Source organism: Prionailurus bengalensis, chromosome X (assembly GCF_016509475.1).
Source record: "Prionailurus bengalensis isolate Pbe53 chromosome X, Fcat_Pben_1.1_paternal_pri, whole genome shotgun sequence".
In the NCBI taxonomy this organism is placed as follows: Eukaryota; Metazoa; Chordata; class Mammalia; order Carnivora; family Felidae; genus Prionailurus; species Prionailurus bengalensis.
The window spans coordinates 102,741,313-102,764,919 of record NC_057361.1 but is presented as its reverse complement, the minus strand read 5'-3'; the positions used below and the strand labels follow the sequence as shown (position 1 = coordinate 102,764,919).

Below are 23,607 nucleotides of genomic sequence, written 5' to 3'. Positions count from 1 at the left end.
GTTTGAACTGTATACAAAGGTACAGAAAGCAAATGCCAGGCTTCTTCACCACAAACTCACACAACTCAGTTCCTCCTTTTAAAAGTAACTAGTGTTAACAGTTTGTGATTCCTTTGAGACCTTTATATTTTTTTTCCCTTACACGAAAGGAATTGCACCATATAGATGACTCTTCACCCTGCTTCTTTCATTTAATAAAATATCTTGAAGACCTTTCCAGAAAAGCATGTGCCTACCTACCTCTTTGTTTTTAAGAGATATATAATATTACAACATATGGGTATACCATAATTGATTAAGCCATTTGCTTCTTGATGGATATGTTGTTGCCATTTTTTAAAAAATCTTTTACCACAAAAGTGCTGTGCTGAACAACATAGTTCATATATATGAGAGCACTTTTGTAAATATATACATAGGATTAATTTCTAGCAGTAGTAGATATTACCAAATTGTCCTCCCAAAAGACTGAACACATTGACATCAACAGTGTATAAATGTGCCCATTTTGCCATACCTTTAGCTGCTCTGAGTATCACTCAACCTTTTTTTTTAATTTAATTTATTTTTTGAGAGAGAGCCTAAGCGGGGAAGGGACAGAGAGAGAAGGAGATAGACGATACGAACTGGCCTCTGCACTGACAGGCTGACAGCCCCCGAACCCAATATGGGGCTCAAACTCACGAACCATGAGATCATGACCTGAGCTGAAATCAAGAGTCAGACACTCAACCGACTGAGCCACCCAGGTGCCTCTTATTAAACCTTTTAATGTATGTCCATCTGATCAGTAAGAAACGGTATCTTGTACCCTGTATGTAGCTTTAATTTGTATTTCTTTGATTATAAATGAAGTTGAGTGTCATTTCATATCTGTTGTGACCATTTGTAGTTCTTTTTCAGTAAACTCACTCTGCCAATTTTTCTACCGAGCTGGTGATTTTTATGTTTTGTCAATTAGAGAAGCATCCTTTGTCCCTCATATGTGTAGCAAATATTTTCCAAGTTTGTAATTTCTCCTTTTTTAACCATATAGAAGTTTTATAATTCTATATGGTCATATTTGGCAATATATTTCTTTAGGGTCTCTGACGTTTGTGCCTTCCTATACTAAACATATTTTTAAGGCAGATGGGCAGGGCTTTCAATAACCCTTGAATCATACTATGTGTCTTCCTCCTTTGGGCCCCATGAAACTTGGAAAACTCAGGAAGTGTTTAGACTAGTTTAAAACAAGAGACTTTGGAGCCCGGCAGATAAAACCGAGTTCAAATCTATTACTAACATGTTTGAGTCACTGTTTTCTCATCAGTAAAGTGGAGATGATGCACTTACCTTCCTTCTAGGGTTATAGAAGATGAAATGACACGCTCTGGGTTAAGCCAGTTCCTGGCACGGATTAAGTACTGAATAAAGTATGAAGATGAGAATGAGGATGAGTAAATAAGTTTTAAAACTAACAACTGTTATTAACTGGATTGGCTTCAAGGCTAGTAATAATCATTTTGCTTGCAAAATTGTTTGACTATATTCAAATTCTTTTCTGTCAAACTACATTGATTGAATATCATGGCCCTAATTTAATTGCAATCATGTATTTAAATTTTTTTTAATTTTAAAAATTTAAAAATTGCAATCATGTATTTAAAATATCTGGAGAGAGTTACTGGTGGAAGCTTGAAGGAAGGAACAACTATGGAAAGTCACAAGTACCTATGTGCCTAAGGAGACACATGCTAGGATGTCGTTACAGTAAGAAAAATTGGAAACAACCTAACAATCCATCAGTAGAGGCTTAGTCACATGATAGAATATTGTATAACAGCAAAAATAAATTAACTGGATCTACATGTAAAACATTAATAGCCACAATGCATAAGGTTTCATGAATAATAGAGAAGGTTGCCAGAGAATAGAGGGTGTGATATCATTACCATACTATAGTGGTAAAATACGTGAGACCATTTTTAAGGGAACAGTTCTGAAGCATTCAGTATACTCACCTGGTGGTGCAGCCGTCACCACCCTCCATCTCCTACATCAATTTTTGAAGCACAGAAACAGTACTGTAGAATTTGTAGACACATATGTATATGGAAAGTGTGGAAACACGTATGGGAATTAATGCACACTAACTGCAGGGTAGTGGTTACCTCTGGGGAGAGAAGGGAAAAGGGAATAGGGATAAGGACATGGGGTTTTGGCTGTAGCCGGAACATTTCCTTTTTTTTTTTTTTTTTTTAAGAGATCTGTGAAGCAAATGTCAACGTCTGTGAAATTTGGGTGGTCGATGCAAGGCAGCATGTACTACTGTTTTCTGAGCTGTCTACCATTTGAAATATTTCATAACTTAAAAAAAGTTTAAGTCAGAAGTAGGGTGTAGAAACTAACTTGCAAATTTATACCTGACAATTCCAGTTTTAAAAGTGATATGTTTGTTTTAAATAAGGCTTTCACTCATACAGAGGTGATATTCAAAATATTTCACAACCTGTGAGTCCCAAGTACCTATGTAACAGAACACACAGCAGCTTTGGCCCTGAAGTAGGGTCTTTAAGGCCCCGTCCTACTGAGGCCAGCTTTCAGCCATTATTTCCTGCTCTGATTGGATTCAAGGCTGTAGAGCCTCACCAACACCTCTAGTATGTGTCCACACGTGCAGTTCCCTAAATAGCTGACCGTGAACTTCCTCAATATTAAAGAGCCTCAATAGAATGAGTCAGCTTTATTGTTGCCCAAAGAAAGTCGCCGTTTCCTTGGGAGTGAGTCCTGGCCCATTTAAAGTTTCTCCCTGAGGAATCAAAGGCTTAATAACTCAAATGTAAGGTTATCTTCAAGCCCCAAATATCAAAGCCTGGCCAGGAAACCCCAATGTTATTTGCTCTATTTTTCTTCCAGTTTCATTTACTAGCTATTCCATTTTGGTTTTTCAAAAAGCTTGTTAGACTGTGTAATAGGTTTTTGGGAAAAGGAAGGTGGGGAGGTGCCCAATTTTACCAGTATTTACTCAGGAAAGAAAGCTGATTACAGCAGTAGTTTACCTTAGAGCTCAGGAATCATTCCTCATTTTGGAAGGATCTCTAACCCAAGGAAATTGAAGCCATAGTGGTCGATTGATAGGTCTGCTTTGCCCCTCCCCAAGCCAAACCCATCACAAAATGGCTTCTGCCAAGACTACCTACTTAGGTTTCTATAATCTTTTCTCTGTGTTCTCTCGAGCAAAGTAAAATCAGAACTGTAGGCAGACTACTGCTACCCAAACCCTTCTCTAGGACTTGTCTCTCAAAAGGCACCTTCCCACCTTTCCCAGAGGAGTAAAACTGGGGGCATTTCCAGGGAGAGTGGACTGAAGAAGGGCTACTTTTAAATCTCCTGATTTTAGCCGGTTAGGCTTGAAATTTTTGAGAAACCACAAATCAACACTTTAGTACCTTCAAAGTCTTTGTTGTGATTTTTGTCTTGTTCTGTTATTTTGTTTGTTTTAACTAATGCTGGGCCCAATTTTATTTTCCAAGTATGCCTGGTCTAATTTTAACAGCATGACTTTATTCAACTTTACTTGAACATTAAAAAAATACTGTCAATTAACAAAAAACAAAACCACTGCCTTCTGAATTGGCCCTAAATTTGATATCTTCCTAATTCCTGGAAATGCTTGAGATTTTTGAATTAAGGAACCATTGCAATGTTGCAAAAATGGTATCTGGATATATATACACACACACACACACACATACACACACACACATATGCAATACATATGTATTTTTAAGTTTATTTATTTTGAAAGAGAGAGAGAGAAAGAGAGCATGCACATGAGTGGGGGAGGGGCAGAGAGAGAGGAGAGAGAGAATCCCAAGCAGGCTCCATGCTGTCAGCACAAAGCCCAACATGGGGCTCGATCTCACGAACCGTGAGATGGTGACCTGAGCTGAGATTAAGAGTCAGACACTTAACCAACTGAGCCACTCAGGCGCCCCTGGCTATATTTTTAAGTGCCTCCATTTCCTTGTGTTTTACCTCCTTTTTGAGACTCACCTATTAACTAATTTGTTTTTTTTTCTAGTTGCTCAAATTGTTCTCTTTCTACTATAGATCTTAGTCATTTATTCTGTGAACATATAAAACATTCGTGTGTGGCAGGAGCACACGGCTTAAATGTTGTCACCAATAAGACATTAGTGTCAGTGACCTACTATACTACTTATAAGACTCCCTCTGGTTTTAGCCTCTCTGTCAGACCCACATCATGCTCCCAGTAGATCTTGTTAGAAAAAGAACCACGTTCACTGAGCTCCACTGTTTTGTTAAGCTTTTCAAGCAGCAAATAATCTGGTCTGCATTTGAAAATTTGGAAATTATAAGTGGACTAAAAAGACACATAGTCCCTGCCCATGAGTGGAGTGTGATGTGGCTGAGAAGAAAAGACAGGAATCCTTAGAGAAGACTATAACCTAGCATTGGGTTGTGTGATATAAACTGTAAGCACTCTAAGGGTTTAGAGAATGGGAAGCTGAATGACATTTGGAGGAAAAGGCAGAGAAAAATGAGCAGAAGGGGAAAGGTGTGGAGGAAAAGAATCTACAAAAGAGCCAGACCCACGGGGAAAGAAAAACTGGAAACTAGATTCTGACCTCTATTCCTGATAGGTAAGGTTAAGCGAACTCAAAAAAGAGTAAGATCAAAGAACAAGGCAAAGAAGAGAAAGTAGGGCAGTGGAGAACAAAAAGGCAATGCTAAATGGGAAGTGAATAACTCAGCCCTTCCTATGAAGGATAGGATGGTCCCGAAACGGATTTGTTAAAAATGGTCTGAACTGGTATCTAAAGTGCATTCTGGAGTCCAGTCAAAACACCGTGTGCTCTTGGTTATAGGCCAGATGTTAGATTTGCAACCTAACAGCACTGTATCTGTTGTGATCCTCATTCCTACCCACTTGAATTGGTAAAATATATGTCTTCTAATAGGCTCAGAAGACTTCTGCCAACACAAAGGAACAATGAAGTTATTTGATTTAATTGACAAGGAAATACCTCCATCAAGATATTCGCAAGACTTTGGAGTCAGTTGGTATATTATAACTATTGAGGCTAGACTTGCACTGTGTCTTGAAAGATGAGCAGGATTGGGATACTAGGAGAAAGAAAGGGCCCTCTCCAGGCCCAGGGAACCTAGTGTGGGCAAATAGGTCGTGATGGCAAAAAGAAAGGTATGTTTGAGAGCCCAGTGCGGAGACCAGTTGGGCCGGAGAAGCAACGCAGGACCCCGTACAGACTAATCATCAGCATCAGCGTACCAGAGATGCTGCCAGAATTACACATCAGGCTCCTGACCTCTAAGTCAAGCCGTGCTGAAGCAGGTAATCATGGAGCAGATGAACCCCAGCATGATGCCGGAAAGCTAACAGTTAATCAAAAACGTAAATATGAGCATCACTTGTGTTAACCTTTCAGAAAGATTTCCCAGACGGAATAGATGTTATTTTATTTGATCTTTACCATAATCCACTGACATGGGCAGCTCAGCTTTTACTCTCACTAGTAGACAAAGGCAAAAAACCCTGAGCACTGGGAGATTATGGAAGGTCTCGAAAGTCAGTTCGTCTTAACCAGATGGCCCAGCCTCTACCCCCAGACTCGTCCTCCTCCTCCCATACCTGTCTTGATGATGTCTGGGTGATTGAATTTAGAGAAAAAAGTGTGGGGAGGGTCTTGGAAACCCCTATCTCAAGTCAAGAGAAGTCACCAGCCCCCTTTGAACAAGGCACCCGTTTTTTTCAATGCCTTTCCACAAAACCTTGTGCCTACAGATTGTCAAACTTGTACGTGAGGCTGTGGAAGAGAAAAAAGTCAAAAGAGTTGTTTGTCTCATCAGGCAACTGCTTTGACTAATTTTTTCTTTTACTCAGCTGTCGCGCGCGCGTGCATGTGTGTGTGTATGTAATCGTATATTGATTGAGCCCAAATCGGTCCCCTAAATGTCTCTTAAAGTTCCACTTAAGGGGTTTAAAAATCATATTCATGCAGTATTTGTTACCCTGCCTTACCTCCTGCACATGACTGTTTACCACTTTTGACTTTGTGAACTTCTTCTCTAGCGTTAGCTTCATTACTAAAGATGTCCAGATGTTGGAGGAATTTTAAACGGGCCGTCAACAATGTGTTGTTTTTGAATGGGCACCACATGCAAATAATTGTCCTACAGAAAATTGAATTCTTCTTGAGTTAGCCCACTTCTGTGAATAGTAAGCACTGTCAGGCTTAATTCCTCATATCCTGCTTGTGTTGAGTATTCAGGCCGAGGTGTTCTCCTTAGTTTGCTTTTTTTATGAGAACCTCGTGGTCATTCACATACCTTGAGAGAGACTCATTTTCCCTAGAGTGTAACAACTACAGTTAGGTTTTTTCTGGTCCATGGGCAATAAATGAACTTCCCCTCCTCGGGCTAATTGTTCACATAATGTTCTTGTAAGGCGGTTTGTGTCCTTAGGATGACAGAGGCATCTCTTCACAATGTATCTGAGTAGTGTCCCAGATATAGATGCTTGATGTTTGAAGAATTTTTCAAGGTGGTGGGGAGGGAATATAAAATATTCAGCTTGCACTTGGTAAACCTCATTTATCTGAGCCCATATGTACTGAGGCCCCTTAAATCTCAGCCTGCAGGCATCTTTTAAACAAGAACTCTAGCACAAAAATAAAATAAGAGCTGTGCATTTCAACATGAACTAGAACCATCTTATTTATCCCAATCTCTCTTCACACACACACACCTACATCTTGAAAACAAGGAAAAATAATTCCTACTATTATTAGTGTCTGGTATTTCTGTTAAATATTGAGAGACCACCACCACCCCTAACCCAGGATCTCTGAGCCAATTGCATAGTGTGGAGCTTCATTTTTTTGATTCTCAGCATGAAAACTGTAGCCACCTGCTACAAGCTCGAAAGTTTTTATACCAGTAGCTCAATGGTGTGGCATTTCCCCAAAGAGCTGACAACAGTGTTTCAACCACTGCCTTGTCTGTGATGAATCTAGCACAGGACAGCTCAGCTACTGACAAGGGCTACATAATGCTTTATGGACTTAAGTCTTCTACTGTGTCTGTCCAACATGGAAAAGCCTAAAATGTTGAAGCAGGGCCAAGGTGGAAATGTCTGTCCATGATTCTAGGCTTAGAAAAAGTCACTTTCAGAGAGAATTATGGCAATGACTGAACAATTGGGACATCACTTAGCACCACTTCATCCTTTTCGAAGTGCTTTCATTTCACTGGCTCTTGTGAGCTTAATGCCATTTTACCCTGTATAGTAGGTAGGATATGGGTTAGGCCATCAGGACACTGAGTAGTCAAGTGCCTCACTCAATGGCCGACAGCTAAACTGTAACAGAGGCGAACCTGAAACCCAGATCCCCTGATACGACCCCGGAGCCACTGTTCCCTCTCCTTTTCCTTACGTGGTCCATAGTGAAGGCAAAATCTTGAGGTATTTCTGTTTCCTTAGTACTCCTGAGATGGTAAGATTGGAAGACATCACAAGATCATAACACAAAGCTGTTGACAGAGCAAAGTGGATTTGAGGGAGTCTGAGCTATTCATTGTAGCTAGCTGCATGGATCAAATTTATGTGCAATTAATTTGATCCACTTGATCCATGGTTCTTATTCTATTTGTTCTTAGTTGGTAACCCACTTCCCCCCATATTGTAATCATCACTAATGGATAGGGGACTGTACTCGCCTTAAAGATCTTTGGAGAGAAAAATTACCATTACCTCCTTTCTAAATTCACTGTTAGAGAAATTCATGTGCAGCTCTTGACCTCATGGCATGCTTTATTTGATTTTATTTGCATTTCAATGTACAAACGGTTCCCAAGTTACTACTTTTTCCGACTTCACAATGGCACAGAAGCAATACGCATTCAGTAGAAAACGGACTTTGAATTTTGAATTTTGATATTTTTCCAGGCTATCAATATGCCACCACCCAGTATCATGAGAGTATTGTACTGCACCTCCCAGCCCCATGATCACGAACCAGACACAACCACTCTAGTTTTCTCTTTCCATACAGTATTTGATATATGAGATATTCAACACTTCGTGTTAGATGATTTTGCCCAACTATAGGCTAACATAAGTATTCTGAGCACATTTAAGATAGGCTCTAAGTTAAGCTATGATGTTCAGTAGGTAAGGTGTATTAAATGATTTTTGACTTAATGATATTTTCAACTTACAATGAGTACATCAGGACATAACCCCATCACAAGTTGAGAAAAATCTGTAAGGGTGTGACAATTAGGTCTATAATTCAGCAAGTTTTATTGAACATCTGTGCCCTGGTCTACTGGATTTGTCAAGATATAAAAGTAAAGCATAATAAAATCCACTTTTGCCCTCAAGGAGTTATTGCCTGGACAAAGCATGATTAGAGAAATCACATTAAAAACAAAACAAAACAAAACAAAACAAAACAGGGGTGCCTGGGTGGCTCAGTTTATTGAACGTCCAACTCTTGATTTCAGCTCAGGTTGTGATCCCAGGGTGGTGGGCTCAAGCCCGGGTTGGGCTCTGAGTGTGGAGCCTGTTAAAGATTCTCTCTCTCTCTCTCTCTCTCTAAAATAAAAAATAAAATAAAAAACAGGTTTCTGTAGGTTAGAAAACAGAAAGACCTGAATGAGGTAGAGTTTGCAGGGAAGGCTTTCTGGAAGACAAACATCTTGTAGAAGCCTGGAAACATGAATAGGATTCGAGTTGGTAAATATAATAGGCCAAGCTAACAACTATATGAAAACTCTCTCTCTCTCTCTCTCTCTCTCTCTCTCTCTCTCTGGCTCAACAAAATAGTAGTTTTTCTTGTTCACATCAGAGTCCAAATGGGTTCCCCTGGGGAGGTGGGAAAAATCTCTGCTTCAGGTGGTGACTCAGGGAACCAGGCTCCTTCTATCTAGTAACTACTCAACGCCTCTGTATCTGACTAACCTACAGGGGATGAGGGTGATCCATGGAGGAGCTCAACACAGGTTTTGTTAGGGGCCAAGCCTAGAAGTAGCATACATCACTTCTGCCCACACCTAAGTACAGAGGAAGCTGGGAAATGTAACCTAGCTCTATTCTCAGAAGTAAAAATAGATAGGATGACCTGAATACATAGCATTGTGTCTGCCATACTGAAGGGGGAGGGCTCTCTGAAGGAAGGATGAGGAAGAGAATGGTGGCAGAGCAAAAGCAAAGTTGAGTTCAGCTTGGATACCTACTTTTCAGGTTTGATTTGACTAAACTTGTTGAAAACAGAGAGACCAAAATGAACTAGATTTGTCACAGATTTTGAGCTTTGATCTTGGTGAGAACAAAAGAGGCTGCATTCGTAGCCAGTGTTGTATCATCCGCCATCCAGGTTATTTCATTTTCCCGTGATGAGAATTACAATTACATTTGATTATCTTTGGTTTTACAGTGCTTCTCCAAAGCATAATTTTTTAATAGACTTTATTTTTTGAGTAGTTTTGTTCACAGAAAAATTGTGCAGAATCTTCATATGTTGAAACTACCCTGTATGTTACTCTAATGGTAGATACATGTCGGTATACATTTGTCCAGACTAATACAATGTCCAACACCAAGAGTGAGGTCCAATGTAAACTGCTGACTTTGGATGATAATGTCTTGTCAGTGTAGGTTCATCAGTTGTAACAAATGTACCTCCCTGGTGGGGGATATTGATAGTGGGGGAGGCTGTGCTTCTCTGGGGGCTGGGAATATGAGAAATCTCTGTAGCAAGACACAACTTTAAACAGCAGTGCTACACTGGTTATTAGATTTACTCCAAGTTCATGGATCTTCTCTGTTCACAGCAGCCTCTTCACTGACAATATATTCCTCCTGATTGTCCTGTAGCAAGCATCATAAATTGGCAACTTGAGGATGAATCCAGTTCAAAAATATAATTCATTTGGCCACACTCAATTTATTTAAAAAAAAAAAAGATGGAATGCATTTAGGTGGCATGTGCTCTCTCTTGTTAACCTCAGCTTTCCCTAGAACCTCACCTGGCACTAACCTACAGATTGATGTCACCTGCCCAGCCCTTAACAACATAGGAGTTTGTGACCCCTGTATCTGGGGCCTCTTTTTTAAAAAAAAATTTTTAATGTTTATTTTTGAGAGGCGGGGAGGGGAAGAGAGAGAGGGAGACACAGAATCCAAAGCAGGCTCCAGGCTCTAAGCAGTCAGCACAGAGCCCGACACAGGGCTCGAACTCAGGAACAACGAGATCATGACCTGAGCCGAAGTCAGACGCTGAGCCACCCAGGTGCCCCGGGGCCTCCTTTTTGTGTGATAGGTCATAAGGCAATAGTCCAGTTACCGAAATCCCCATCATATAGAAACTCTGAGTATTTTCTCAAAACTCACCACCTTTTTTTGTTTAAATTTGTTTTCATGTTTATTTTTGAGAGAGAGAGACACACAGAGTGCAAGCAGGGGAGGGGCAGAGATAGAGAGGGAGACACAAAATCCAAAGCAGGCTCCAGGCTCCGAGCTGTCAGCACAGAGCCTGGCGCGGGGCTCAAACTCACAAACTGTGAGATCATGACCTGAGCCGAAGTTGGCCACTTAACCAACTGAGCCACCCAGGCGCCCCAAAACTCATCACCTTTGTGGGGATGAAGCCACAGAATATCTTTGAAGGATAATCCTGAAGAAATCCAAGAGATCTACAGGAATACAAGAATTCTTAATCTTTTGAGAGGGCTCATTAGTCACTTTGACAATGTAACTAAAGCAATGGACCATCTCCCCGTGACAAAATCTCCCCATACACAAAGCACTTTGCAGATTATTTCATGAAGTTCCTGAAACCAGTTTTTACACCACTCCTGTGGTAAAGTGATTGGTAGCCGCATTTAGGCTACATGGGATGGAGATTAAGAGACTGGACACTGAGGGGCGACTGAGTGGCTCAGTCGGTTAAGCGTCCAACTTCGGCTCAGGTCACGATCTTGCGTTTCGGGGATTTGAGCCCCGTGTCGGGCTCTGTGCTGACAGCTGGGAGCCTGGAGCCTGCTTCGGATTCTGCGTCTCCCTTTCTTTGCCCCTACCCCACTCACACTCTCTCTGTCTCAAAAATAAACACTAAAAAGAGAGAGATTGTGGACATTGAACTCAGATGAGCTAAGTCTAGCATTTTCTAGGTAGGTAACCTGGAATTAGTCATTCAACCTCTGAACTTCTATTTCCTCATCTGAAAAATGATAGTAATATCTACTCCACAAAGCTGCTATGAGCATTAAATGAGAAAATGTCTGTAGAGAATCCAGCTCCATGCCTGAAATAGCCTCATAGTCGCAGCAAATGAAAATGGTTATTATAGTTAGTGATACTAGTCAGCCTTCATGGGTTTTCAGTGGTGCTTCCCTGGATGTCACGCTGGGCTCATCAGGAATTCAACATGGTCATTCAGGTTTGGCTTACCTGTCACTCTGAGAGATCACTTGTGACCTTCATTTCCCCAGCCCGTTCCCCAGGGTTGTTCCCGTGGCATCCTGGACTTGCTCGAAACTAATGCTTATCCCAAGGCATTGTGATTGCCTGGTTATTTGTTCATCTCCCCAACCTGTGCTGAGCTCTGTTTTATACTACTCTGCTGTGCTCCTAGTGCCTAGCACTGTACCTGACATGTAATAGACACAAAATAAATCTAATGAATCAATAAATCAGGAGAAAGAGCTTCTCTAGTAAACTTTTAGAAAAATACTGGCTGATGGAGGTAGGAGAGCTTTTCATTCACTCTGCCTTGGTCAACACTCTGAGAGAATCAGAAGGAGCCAACGAGAAGACACATGCTCAAAACTGGCCTTTCAGCCGGAATTCCTTGGTTAACTGGACTAAACATCTATTGTTCCTTATGATATCTCTGAAGCCCTTTAAAGTACCTTCCAAGTCATGAAAGAAAGGACATTCCAGTCAGTAGAATATTCATTTGAATGCTTATCATTTTTAATTTGTACTTAAATTCTTTGGAAATTGACCTTTACTGTATAGAATATACTGTAACTTTTTTATTCAACAATATCGGATTAAGTCACACCATTCACTAGTCATGGAATATTACAGTGGGTTTATTAGAGTCTCTTACTGAAGAAATCCTGTTCTCATTGTTAACCACACAGTGAAGTCACCTCAGCTGGTCATTAAGCTCAGCCTCCTTCAACCCTAGTGACACACAGATATTTGTAGAGTTCTAGAAGCTCCATTTAAGGGCTACCTAGCAAGAGAACTTAACAGGCTTACTGTGCAGAAGTAACTTGACCCTTTCTGATTCTAGCGGGTAATTAAGTGGACAATAGACAGATCAGTTGGAGAATGGACTTTTCTGCCTGGTGGAGGATTTTCATATAGACCAACACATGATACCAATTTTCAGAGAATTGAATTGCACATAAACAAGCAAAATATTTTAATCTCTCTTTGATTTAAAGGGCACTTTGTGATCAACAGCTAGTGTCAGACAATTCAGCACTCTCAGTAATGGAGATTGAGCTGACACCATACTACATTTAGGACATTTCCTGGAAGTTTATTTTAACCATTTATCTCTGTATCATAAAATTAAAGAGCACATTGTGTCAAGGGGGAAAAACTAGTATTTCCGTTTTCTGGTTGCTAGGGCTGCAGATGGAGAGAATTTTATGACTGCTTTCCATAGCTTATATTCGAAAGAAGATTCATTTTTAAGATAGAAATAATAAAAATGTAGGTGGCCTCAAAAGCTGTAATTTTTATAAATTAAATACAAACATGCCTTCTGCCAACGTTTGAAATTGGCATTCTGCACGGCCAAATACTCTGATCTTTGCTGTTACCTAATTTGGGATTTTAGCTACTATTTCCAGGCTATTAACCTCCACATCTGGGCTCCCCGTGACCTCACATCAGGAAATCCCTGCTGTTTCAGTATTGATCAGCAGTGCCTCTTCCCCAACAGGTGATACATTTATTAGTAACTATCCAGGCTGCCCCAGCTTTAGGCAATTGTCTTCTTAAGAATTATAGCATTTATTCATTGGAGGATAATAAGACAAGGGAAAAAGTCAAATAATTTCGCCTGTAATTTGCAGCTGTTTCATACCGAGCTATGCTTCACAGAGAAAAGAGCCTGCAGTTCAGATATTATATAATGTCCCCTACTTTGCATAAGACATTGTGAATAATTTTTTTACAAGATGCACTTTATTTATGAGCAGGTCCCTCCATAGAAAGAGCTTGTTAGGGCTTAATGCTGATGAATGGAGACAGCACCATTCACACTTCCAGGTTATGGTCTGTCAGTGCTTTCATTATATGCACTAATTTACAAGGATTTATTTATTTTCTCACAAATGTAAAAATGTGCTCCAAGCTAAACACGCTGTCTGGGTGTCTGAGCCCGATGTTTTCCTTGCTGGAGGTAGGGTGGGGTGGGAACTCAAGCTCTCTGTGGTACTCTTCCCGCCTCCACTCCCAGCCACTGCCTCACCTTGTAGTAATCTCCAAGATCTATCTTTTTTTGCTTGCTGTAGAAATGAATAGTGGTTAAAATTTTAAACCCTGGAAGTGGTTCTCTCAATGCAGTTTAATTCCTTTCTTAGCCAAACAAAGACTGTGCCTTCCATTGTGTTTTCAGTGGTAAGGAAAATGCTGGCAGTAAGCACATCAATGGATGTGGCCGTTGGAACGAACTCTGCCCACAACATTAGGTACCACATTTTGGAAATCTGGGTACAACAATATCAAAATATGAAAGTCAATTGAATCTGCAGATCTTGCTAGCCCCAGATGGCTTTATGTGCTCCGAAATCATTCACATCTCCATCTCTGAAAAAATAAAGCTTAAAATATACTGGGCATGTGCCACCTTCTCCCACTCAGCCTAACAAATGGTAATAGATCATGCTGACTGCATCATTGACACCCCAGGGCTGTAACAATACTCATTATGGAGGGGAGACCACCCCCTTCCAAGTAATGGCAAAAATAATTCCTTTTCCTGCCTGGGATTTCCAGTTTGGTTTTTAACCACAGTGAAAATTAAATGCCCCGTAAACCTCACCAGTGAAGAGTTTCTAAAACTAGTTGTTTGGGGAATCTCTGCGTGTGTGTGTCTGTGTGTGTGTGTGTGTGTGTGTGTGTGTGTTGGTTGGGGAAGGAAAGTGAGAAGAAATGAAAATATGTACATATAAAATGCACCCTGATGCACTCGTAAAGCATCTATCACACAGCTCCTCGAAGACCTTCCTACTACTTCTTTTTCAACTCCACACATAAATATAACCCAATCAAATTTAATTAAAGAGTCTCCAGGATAATGAAGTCTTTTGGAATTTGGACCATGATGAAAGAAACGGCTGCACAAATGTATGGAAAAGTATCCGACAAACCGTCAGCCAAATAAGCCCCGAAGGCCACTAGTGAGTATTTAATAAGCCTCATCTGTGGAACTCAGCTGACATGAACAGAGAGAAAGCGGTTCACAGTGTTTAGAAGTTAACAAAAGCTAAAAGTGGAAAACCATGTAAAGTCCAGGATTATCCTCCCTGGATCAGCACAAACTTCACCCTCTGATGAGGATGAGGAATGTAGTGGTCACAGGAACAGAACTGTCCTCCCTGGTGTCCACATCAAGATAAAGAGCTCCCCAAATACACTAGTTCCTGTAGGAATTCATTTCTTTCTCTATACCTTTTGTGAATCTGTTCCAACTTTCAAAGGGTTAGAATCTCTAAATTTACTGCCTTCTCGTTGGAGCAACACTTCCACGGTATTCCTCTTAGTTTCTGTGCACCTGGATTCTTTGTCCCTTGGCCTTCACAGAACTTGGCAGAGTGACATTCAGTATGTGTTTGGTAAATAATTCATGATTTCAGACACTTCAAGCTGAACTGCTCTCAGCCTTTCTCTCTCCAGACTTGAGTCATGATCTTTCAGCCCATCTTCTTATGACAACCAAATTTTAAATTTCACACTCACTGATAATTTAATACAGAGGTCATAGAAGGTAATCATAGGCCTGCCTGCCACAGGGCAGACCAAACACTAAGCATTGGAGGCTTTGAGTTTGCCAAAACAAAAACAAAAATAAAAAGCAGAGGTATGCCTTGGTTCATCATTAGTCCACATGTTCTGGAGATGGAAGAACTGTTCATGTGGTGTCATCCTTTGATCTGCTCAATCTTAAAAGTCTCTTTTAGAAACCTGCTGAAAGGTCCTTATGCATCTAAAATTGAAAAGGGGACTTACTGACACGAAATTCCCCTTGTTTGGACATGCTGGTTTCCTTAGAGAACTCTCCAAAAACATACATGACTTTAGAGGCATTCGGGGAAAGTGAAAATGAATCTGTAACTTTTATAGATGCTAAGGATTAATACTTCATGAGGAACATCAGGATTAATCAAAGTACACCATGAAGCCAAGTCTAACATTAACCTCCTGCCAACAAATTAGTTCATCTGAAAGCAGTTCATTAAGTTGGGTTTATAAACTGTCTTTAGGTGAGTTCACTGTTGGCCCAGGAAATGATCGGGTGTGTGAATGTGTGTGTGTGTGCGTGAACACACACTAAAAGGACATGCTTGTTGTCACAGATGTTCCCAACTTTAATATGTATTCTGTGTCTCACAAGGTCTGGATAAAGGAGAGATCAGAAAAGACTAAATTGTAGACTAGTGTTAAAGTAATGCCATGTGGTTATTTTCAAGAGCACTGTCAAAAGCACCAAGGGAAGCAGGAACACCATATGTTCTTTATATATGTCTGACACTTTTTAAATGTATTATTTCATATGATATTTATAACAACCTAGGCGAAGAGTAACCAACTCATCCCAGTTTGGCCAGGACTGTCCCAGTTTTAAAACTGAACCCTGCCTCAATCCCAAACTAAGACAGTTGCTCACCTTTGCTTAGGTAAGGCAGTAATCAACGTTCTGAGACCAATTTCCAGTGTTGGGGGGGGTCCCCCCACACCACCAGCAGAGCAGTTCTCGGATACCAGCTGAGTATCCTACAGTTTCACTCAATTCTGACACTATCCACCCAGAGAAAGTCCACTCCCACAGGTGAGGGGCTCAGGCCCACAAAACTGCCCCCACAACGTACACACCCTCTTCAGATGCCAATCGAAAGTCCAGGTTGTCACCAGCTATAGATTGGAGGTTCCAGTGATCCCCTCCTTGGGTTCAATTAATGAGCCAGAGGGGCTCACAAAACTCAGAGAAACATTTCACTTACGGGATCACCAGTTTATTACAAAAGTATATAACTCAGGAACAGCCAAGATGGAAGAGACGCATAGGGCAAGGTGTGTGGGAAAGGGTGTGGAGCCTCCGTGCCCTCTCCAGGCACACCACTCTCCTCAAATCTCCATGTGTTCACCAACCTAGAAACTCTGCAAAGCCTGAACTTCTGGGTTTTTAATAGAGGCTTTATTACATAGGTGTGGTTGATTAAATCATTGACTATTGGAGACTGACCTCAGTCCCCAGCCCCTCTCCCCTCCCCAGAGGTCTGGGGGTGGGACTCAAAGTACCAACCCTCTATTCATGAATGGTTCTCCTGGCAACCAACCCATCTTCAGATGCAGTCCAAACGTCCCCTCGTTAGTGTAATAAAAGACACCTTTGTCTCTCTCGCCACTTTAGAAATTTGCAAAGTTTTAGCAGCTCGGTGTTACAAACTGGGAAGAAGGCCAAATACGTATTTCCTATTATAAATCACAATATCACAAGCAGATTATCTTTTCCATACTTTACCAAAGAGGGTTAAAATTTGGAGAGACAAATGACAACCGAAGTCACGTAGGAGTTGTAAGTGATGTATCAGTATTAGAACCCAAGCCTCCTACCCACTATTATATATTTTCCAAAACACCAGGCTGTAATTAACACAACGTGTAAAAACTACCGTGAGAATTTTATCGGCTTTCATTTTTTCTAGAAGTTTGACCATTCCCTTTGTGACACCATAATTTTGCTTTCCAAACTCTTAAAAGATAATATAGAGAAAAAAACACAGTCCAGCTTATCAGAATTATTACAAACTCTCTGTGAGCTGAGTGTGAATTGATGAAAATAACTTTAATACCTTCCAAGTCACTTATTTCTAATGCAACCATGAAAATAAGCGGTGGCCTATGCATCTGCACGCTAAAAGAAGTGTAATATATGCTGCTTCCCCGGTCTCTTCCCATTTATCTTAAAGGGGATTTTCTTTTCTGTTTGTGGGGGTAAGCAAGTATTAGGGGGCAGAAATGTAAAACTACACAACACAAAATGGTTAGACCTGGCTTTATTTCCCCGTTACGTTTTATCATTTCTTCTCAATACACAAAGAAGTGAATGTGTGTCTGAACAAACCTCTCCCATTACTGTCCTGGCTGTGCTGAGCAAAATTGAATCCATATGTCTTTAAAATGCTCTTCCGTTTCTATGGCTTCTTTCAAAATACTGATCTTGGTGCAAATGTGGCCCACTAGACTACTAATGCTCATTTGCTTCTTCCCACCAGGCATCACAGTTGATAGGCATGGATTCATTTACTTTGTGGATGGGACCATGATTCGGAGAATTGATGACAATGCTGTGGTCACAACTGTAATCGGCTCAAACGGTCTGACTTCCACACAGCCACTGAGCTGTGACTCAGGAATGGACATCACTCAGGTAGGCACCGCTGGTTTCCAAGCGTTATCGCCATTTGGCATCATGGAAATGGATAACAATTTTCTCATACAGAAATTAGGTAGAAAGGAAGCCTGGTGTATCTGTTATAACATCAGATAGCAGAAGTTTCTCTTTCCGCAAGTTACTTTTTTCCACCTCAGATAAACTCACTTGGGAGTACTACCTGGTGGAATGTTGGCGTAAGAATAAGAATAAAGAAAAGAAAAGAATAAGAATAAAGGCTCTCAAATTTGAATCAATTGGAGGGTAAAGGTCAGTCTTTTATTGAGTATTTTCCAAGTTACATAATTTTATTATTTTTAAATAATGCAGTAACGCACATTTGGAAAAGCATTGACTACTGAGGTCTGTAGAAATCTTTCTTAATTTTCTTTAAGGTTTATTCATTTTTCAGAGACAGTGAGAGACAAAGCGTGAGTGAGGGAGGGGCAGAGAGAGAGACGGAGACACAGAATCTGAAGCAGGCTCCAGGCTCCGAGCTGTCAGCACAGAGCCTGATGCCAGGCTCGAACTCACGAACTGTGAGATCATGACCTGAGCCGAAGTCGGAGGCTCAACCGACTGAGCCACCCAGGTGCCCTATTACGGTCTCGCGGTTCGTGAGCCTGGAGTCTGCTTCGGATTCTGTGTCTCCCACTCTCTCTCTGCCCTCCCCTACTCACACTGTCTCACTCTTTCAAAAATAAATACATTAAAAATTGTTTAAAAAGGAATCTTTTGTAATGCATATACAAGCATGACTTGTTATTCATGTGTATGTAAACAGCTGTATTTAAGGCATTTGAAAGTTTTAAGTAGAGGCAACATTCCCTCTGAGATCTATTTTACATTTATTTAGGAAAGCTCTTTGTCAGAACAAAAGGGAAAATTCAGTGTAACTTTCATCTGAGTCAAAAATTCTGATTTTACCACAGTTGTACAAAATCAGGATTGGACATATAGAGAGATTATAGAGCATACAGCACAGTTCCGGCATCCTCTGGGTGTCTTCCTCAGTCTGCAGTGTGAGAGAAATAGACTAGACAGTCCTCAAAGGGACTTTTGAGCTCTAACAGTCCATGAACCCGAGACTCTGATGAAGTAGATTATTAATCTTTTCAAATGAATTAGAGTAGATGTTGAGGGTTTTAGGATTGGTTAGTGAGTGTATCGGAGAGGGTGATTTTGACTGCAAATAATGAAACATGTATCTAAAAATAGTTCAGGGGCACCTGGGTGGCTCTGTCGGTTAAGTATCCCACTCTTGATCTCGCTTCAGGTCATGATCTCACGGTTGGTGGGTTCGAGCCCCGCATTGGGCTCTACCCTGATAGTGCTGAGCCTGCTTGGGATTCTCTCTCTCCCTGTCTCTCTGCTCCTCCCCCATGGGCGTGCACGCTATTATTCTCTCTCTCTCTCTCTCTCTCTCTCTAAAAAAAAAAATAAAAATAAAAATAGTTTGGGGCACCTGGGTGGCTCAGTCGATTGAGCGTCCGACTTCCCCACTCATTCTCTCATTCTCTCTCTCTCTCTCTCAAAAACAAAAATAAAATAAACATTTTTTTAAAAAATCTAGAAAAAAATAAAAATAGTTTAAACTGTAAGGTCTCATGAATTCACAGAGTGAGATGATCAGAGGTAAGAAAGATGCCAGTAGATTTCCTTCTTGAGTCACACTGGCAAGAATCGAATCATGTGCCCTTGCCTTCACCGGACACTGGCAAAGGGGAAATGGGATCTCCAAAATGGATTCAAACCCTCTGGAATTGGGTTCCCTTCCCTAAGTGTATTGCTACCTAATTCTTAAATGAAAATCAGGCTTCTCTTGGCAAGGAATGAAGGATCGCTGCTGGGGAGGCAGCCAGCGATATCTGCCAGGGTTAGGGCATTCATGTTGCTTTGTGCTTTGTACCCCTGGAACCTAGCACCACAAGGCAAGTAAAGCATCATCTGGAAACCTTGCTTTAGTCCTTAGCTCTGTTATCCCTTCCCGTCTCCATCCTCCAAACATACACATCTCTATAAAACACTAAAAATGTGCCTATTTGGGGGGTTTCTTCTTCTCTATGTGCCCCTCCCTCGCCTCAGAAATGCAGAAAGTAATCAGATATAGTCCACTACAAAAATAAAATCGGCCTGAAAAGGCCCTGGAAAGGCCTGGAAAACTGACCCCATGAATGAACCATTCTTAAGAGAGATTTGAGTGGATCAGGCTGTCGAGTCGTCGAGCAACCTAACTTTCCATGATGCAAAATCCTGTGGAAGGCAAGGAAAAGGAGCATTATTTATGGCAGAAAGGAAGGGTGTGAATGTGTTTCCATGGAGGAGGGGGACGAAAGAGAAGATGCACGTATATGATTCACTTGTGGGATATTTTTAACTTAAAATAGGACACTTAGTATTGCAATCAGTCAAGTCTAAACAACTTATCTGTTTCTGTGTGGAAAAGTTATGCTCAAAAGAGAATTCTTTGTCTAAATAGAGCAAACATATGCTCCTCATCACCATGAGAAGGGTTCTTTTTCACATGCCATTTGCTAGCCATAATTGCCACAATAAAAAGCTGCCTAGTCCCTTTCAGGTGGGGATGTAGAGCGCAGCCCAGTGAGAAGGAGCCCTGGTAACCAGGACGCAGAATCACATTTCCCCTATGGTATTTCATTCCAAGCCTCAGTTTCCCTCATGCCCTCCCTTCCTTTTTCCTTATACAGCTTCAGCTTTAGAAAAACAGTCATTTGGGGGAGTAGATGGGGAGTCGAGTGAGGTGGGGTGGGAGGCGGGTATTAGAAATTAGCAAGGCTGCGGGGCGCCTGGCTGGCTCAGTCATTTAAGCTTCCGATTTTGGCTCAGGTCATGATCTCACGGTTCGTGAGTTCGAGCCCCTCGTGGGTCTCTGTGCTGACAGCTCGGAGCTTGCTTCAGATTCTGTGTCTCCCTCTCTCTCTGCCCCTCCCCCACTTGCTCTCTCTCTCTCTCTCTCTCTCTTTCTCTCTCTCAAAAATAAACACGAAAAAAATTTTTAAAGATCTCTCTAGCTATTGCATAGAGAACTAAGTGGAGGGAAACAGTGTTACAGGCAAGGAGACCACTTAAGAGGCTGTTGAAGTAATATAGGTGTGATGGAGATAAAAGATATATATAAATGACTAGCACCTTGTCAAAAGACTTCTGTACAAATTAAATTACTTTCCAACGTTTTTGGGATGCATAGTTGACGTTTCTTTGGGTTACAACTCTGATGACACTGAACGTGAAGATGCTCAGCTTTATGCAGGTTACACAGGCAAGCAATGACAATGGCCACACCTAAAGTATCATCGGTATGGGTTAAGAACCTGGAGAGGTCAGTGAAGCATTGGTGCCAAAAGCAAAGAACTCGTTGACTGGACTTAATTGCAGGATTAAGGAAGTACAGGTGTGATGGCACTGTTCTCTGAGATAAGGAATCCAGGAAGAGGAGAAGCAGGGTTGGGGGTGAGGGTTGAATGATGGGCTCAGTTCAGGACATGGTGGCTTTGAGGTGCCAAGTCTTGCAGTTGTCTTGCAGGCAACTGGAAATAGGTCTAAAGCTCAAGGCCTGAAAAGGAGGTTAGACTTGGGATTATCAGTCCACACATGGGAACAACAAATGGGGCAATGGATGGGGTCTTCCGGGGGGGAGGGGGCGCCCATGGCATCAAAAGAAGAGAAGGCTTAAGACCAAACTCCAAGGATATTAATACTCAAGAGAAGGCTGAGGAATGGATAGGAGGCCACAAAGGAGACTGAGAGGGAAACACCTGACAAGTAGGAGGAAAACCAGGAAGGTGTGCCGTGAAAAAGCCAAGGGAAAAAAGCTTTTCAAAAGGAGGGGAATGGTTAATGCCAGCTGCTGCTTTAGAGGTCACATAAAATAAGCTGTTTTTTTTTTTTTTAAGAAGCCATTTGGCTTGACAGCATTCGTGACTCTGATAGGAATGCCTTTGGTGGAGTGCTAATTAATTGGAATAGGATTGCAGTGGTAGAGTGGGAGGTGAGGAAATGGAGAAAGTGAAAATAGATCACTTTTTTGAGATGCCTGGCTGGGAAGGGGAGGCTTTGGCATTAAAGCAAGTCAGCTCCCAGGTGGGGCACAGGTGCATGACAGGTGGGGAACACTGAAATCAGCTGGGTGGCTGGATAAAGTGTCTCCCGGGAGGAAGCCAGTGTGTGGCACAGCTGCCCAAACGCTCAGCCTCTATGGCCGGAGCTCCCGCTGTCTGTTTAGACAACTGTGGCAGATGGGGGACCTGTGTTTTCCGTGACTGTACTGGAGAACATGGGCCGTCTTCCGCTGGAAGGAAGAAAGCTGAGTAGGGAGCGTCATAACACCTCCCAAGAGCAAAGCCCCCGGTGTTGGTAGTAGTACTTACGGTGACCCAGCTGGGCTTACACAGTGCTTGGTTTCCTATTTCAGTAAATCAAAATACATTGATGGGTGAGGGTGGAGACACATGTCTAAATGAGAGCACAAAGAGTCTGCTGACAGAAACAGACAGGAGAGAAAATAGAGGCCTGTGCGGCACGAAGATTTGAATCAGACCTACGAAGAGCTTACCGGTTCTAAGACTGTGTGGCAGCATCGTGCATTATCAAAAGACCTTACACAGTCCCTGCGTTTTGAAACTTTTAAAGGCAATGTTGGATAACAGTAATCTATGAATGCTTGAAATACAAGCCTCTCTGGACTCAGGAAGACGAACCCACTGTTTTCTCAGGGTCTCTTCCAACTCTGAAGGTTTCTCTTCAGAAATAGAACCCAGTTCCTAAAGTTCCTTGTTACTTTCCCTGCATTTCAAAACCAAAAGGTCCCCAACAAGGGAAGGTCCATCCATGGTAGCATAGTACCTTTGGAAGCTGGGAAGTGATGTGGAGAACATCCTTCTTTCTCTTCTTTGTTTTCGTCTTCTGCACTTTTCTGAGGCAAACCTGAACCCCAGGGGGAATTCGTCCTTGATAGTCTGCCTTAATATTCAGTACATCATGATGGCCTCCCTATAGTAATTCTAATAATAACCGCTACCACTTATTGAGAGCATACTATGTGCCCGAAACTATGCTGTCTTATTCACACTCTTGCATTTTATCTCCACAACCCAACCACCCTTGAGAGGTACCTATAATTATCTCCAGCTACAGCAGAGAAAACTGGTAGTCAGAAGGATTATGTATTGTGCCTTGACCATGGAGTTATTAAGTGACTCAGGCACAAGTTTTCTGGCCCCCAGTGTGCATTTTTCCAACTTCTACATTTTCAATGACAATTGGAGATGACCAGGTATCATGGTAGTTAAGTGGATGACAAATGCCGTTTGACGAATATGCTGTTTATTCACAGAATGTGTGTTTAGTGGCGCTTAGGAAATAGTTTAATAAAACCTAATCATCTCAAGAGATGAAATTTGCTTTGACAATAAAATCAGCCATTTGTTCCAAATCAATATCTTTTTTTGATTTACTGAAATGTGAACCTGAATTCTCGGTATAAACTCTGAAGCATGACTGCCCTTTGTAAGCACTGCTATAAACAACCAGGCCCTTCACTTCAGGGGATGAGTTGATTATGGAGAGATTGGGCTCTTTATTTCCGTCGCTGCTTTTGAACCATCCTGCTCTGGTAACTCACTTCCACCTCGTGCCTGACTAGAATGGAACTAGGAGTTAGACCAGGTCTCTTGGTGTGATAGCAAATTTGAGAGCTGGCTTACTCCTTAGAGCCAGCCTCATGCTCTCCCCAGATCAACCTGATAGCAGATACACAAGAAACATGGACCTTTTCTGTGTATAGACAATGCAGTTGACCCATTGTCCATAAGACACACACTTTGAGGTGTTTGTCTAGAGGATCTGATGTATAACCAGTCCTTTATAAATGCTCGTTGGA

The 23,607-nt window shown here is 41.5% G+C and overlaps 1 protein-coding gene across 1 annotated transcript in view; it reads left to right on the top strand.

The window, feature by feature from the left end:
* TENM1 (teneurin transmembrane protein 1) overlaps positions 1–23,607 on the top strand; it is a 768,359-nt gene that overhangs the window by 678,422 nt on the left and 66,330 nt on the right. Inside the window, exon 24 of the mRNA XM_043570666.1 lies at positions 17,551–17,705. Within this exon, the coding sequence (XP_043426601.1) occupies positions 17,551–17,705 (155 nt within the window). The remainder of the gene's footprint in view (positions 1–17,550; positions 17,706–23,607) is intronic.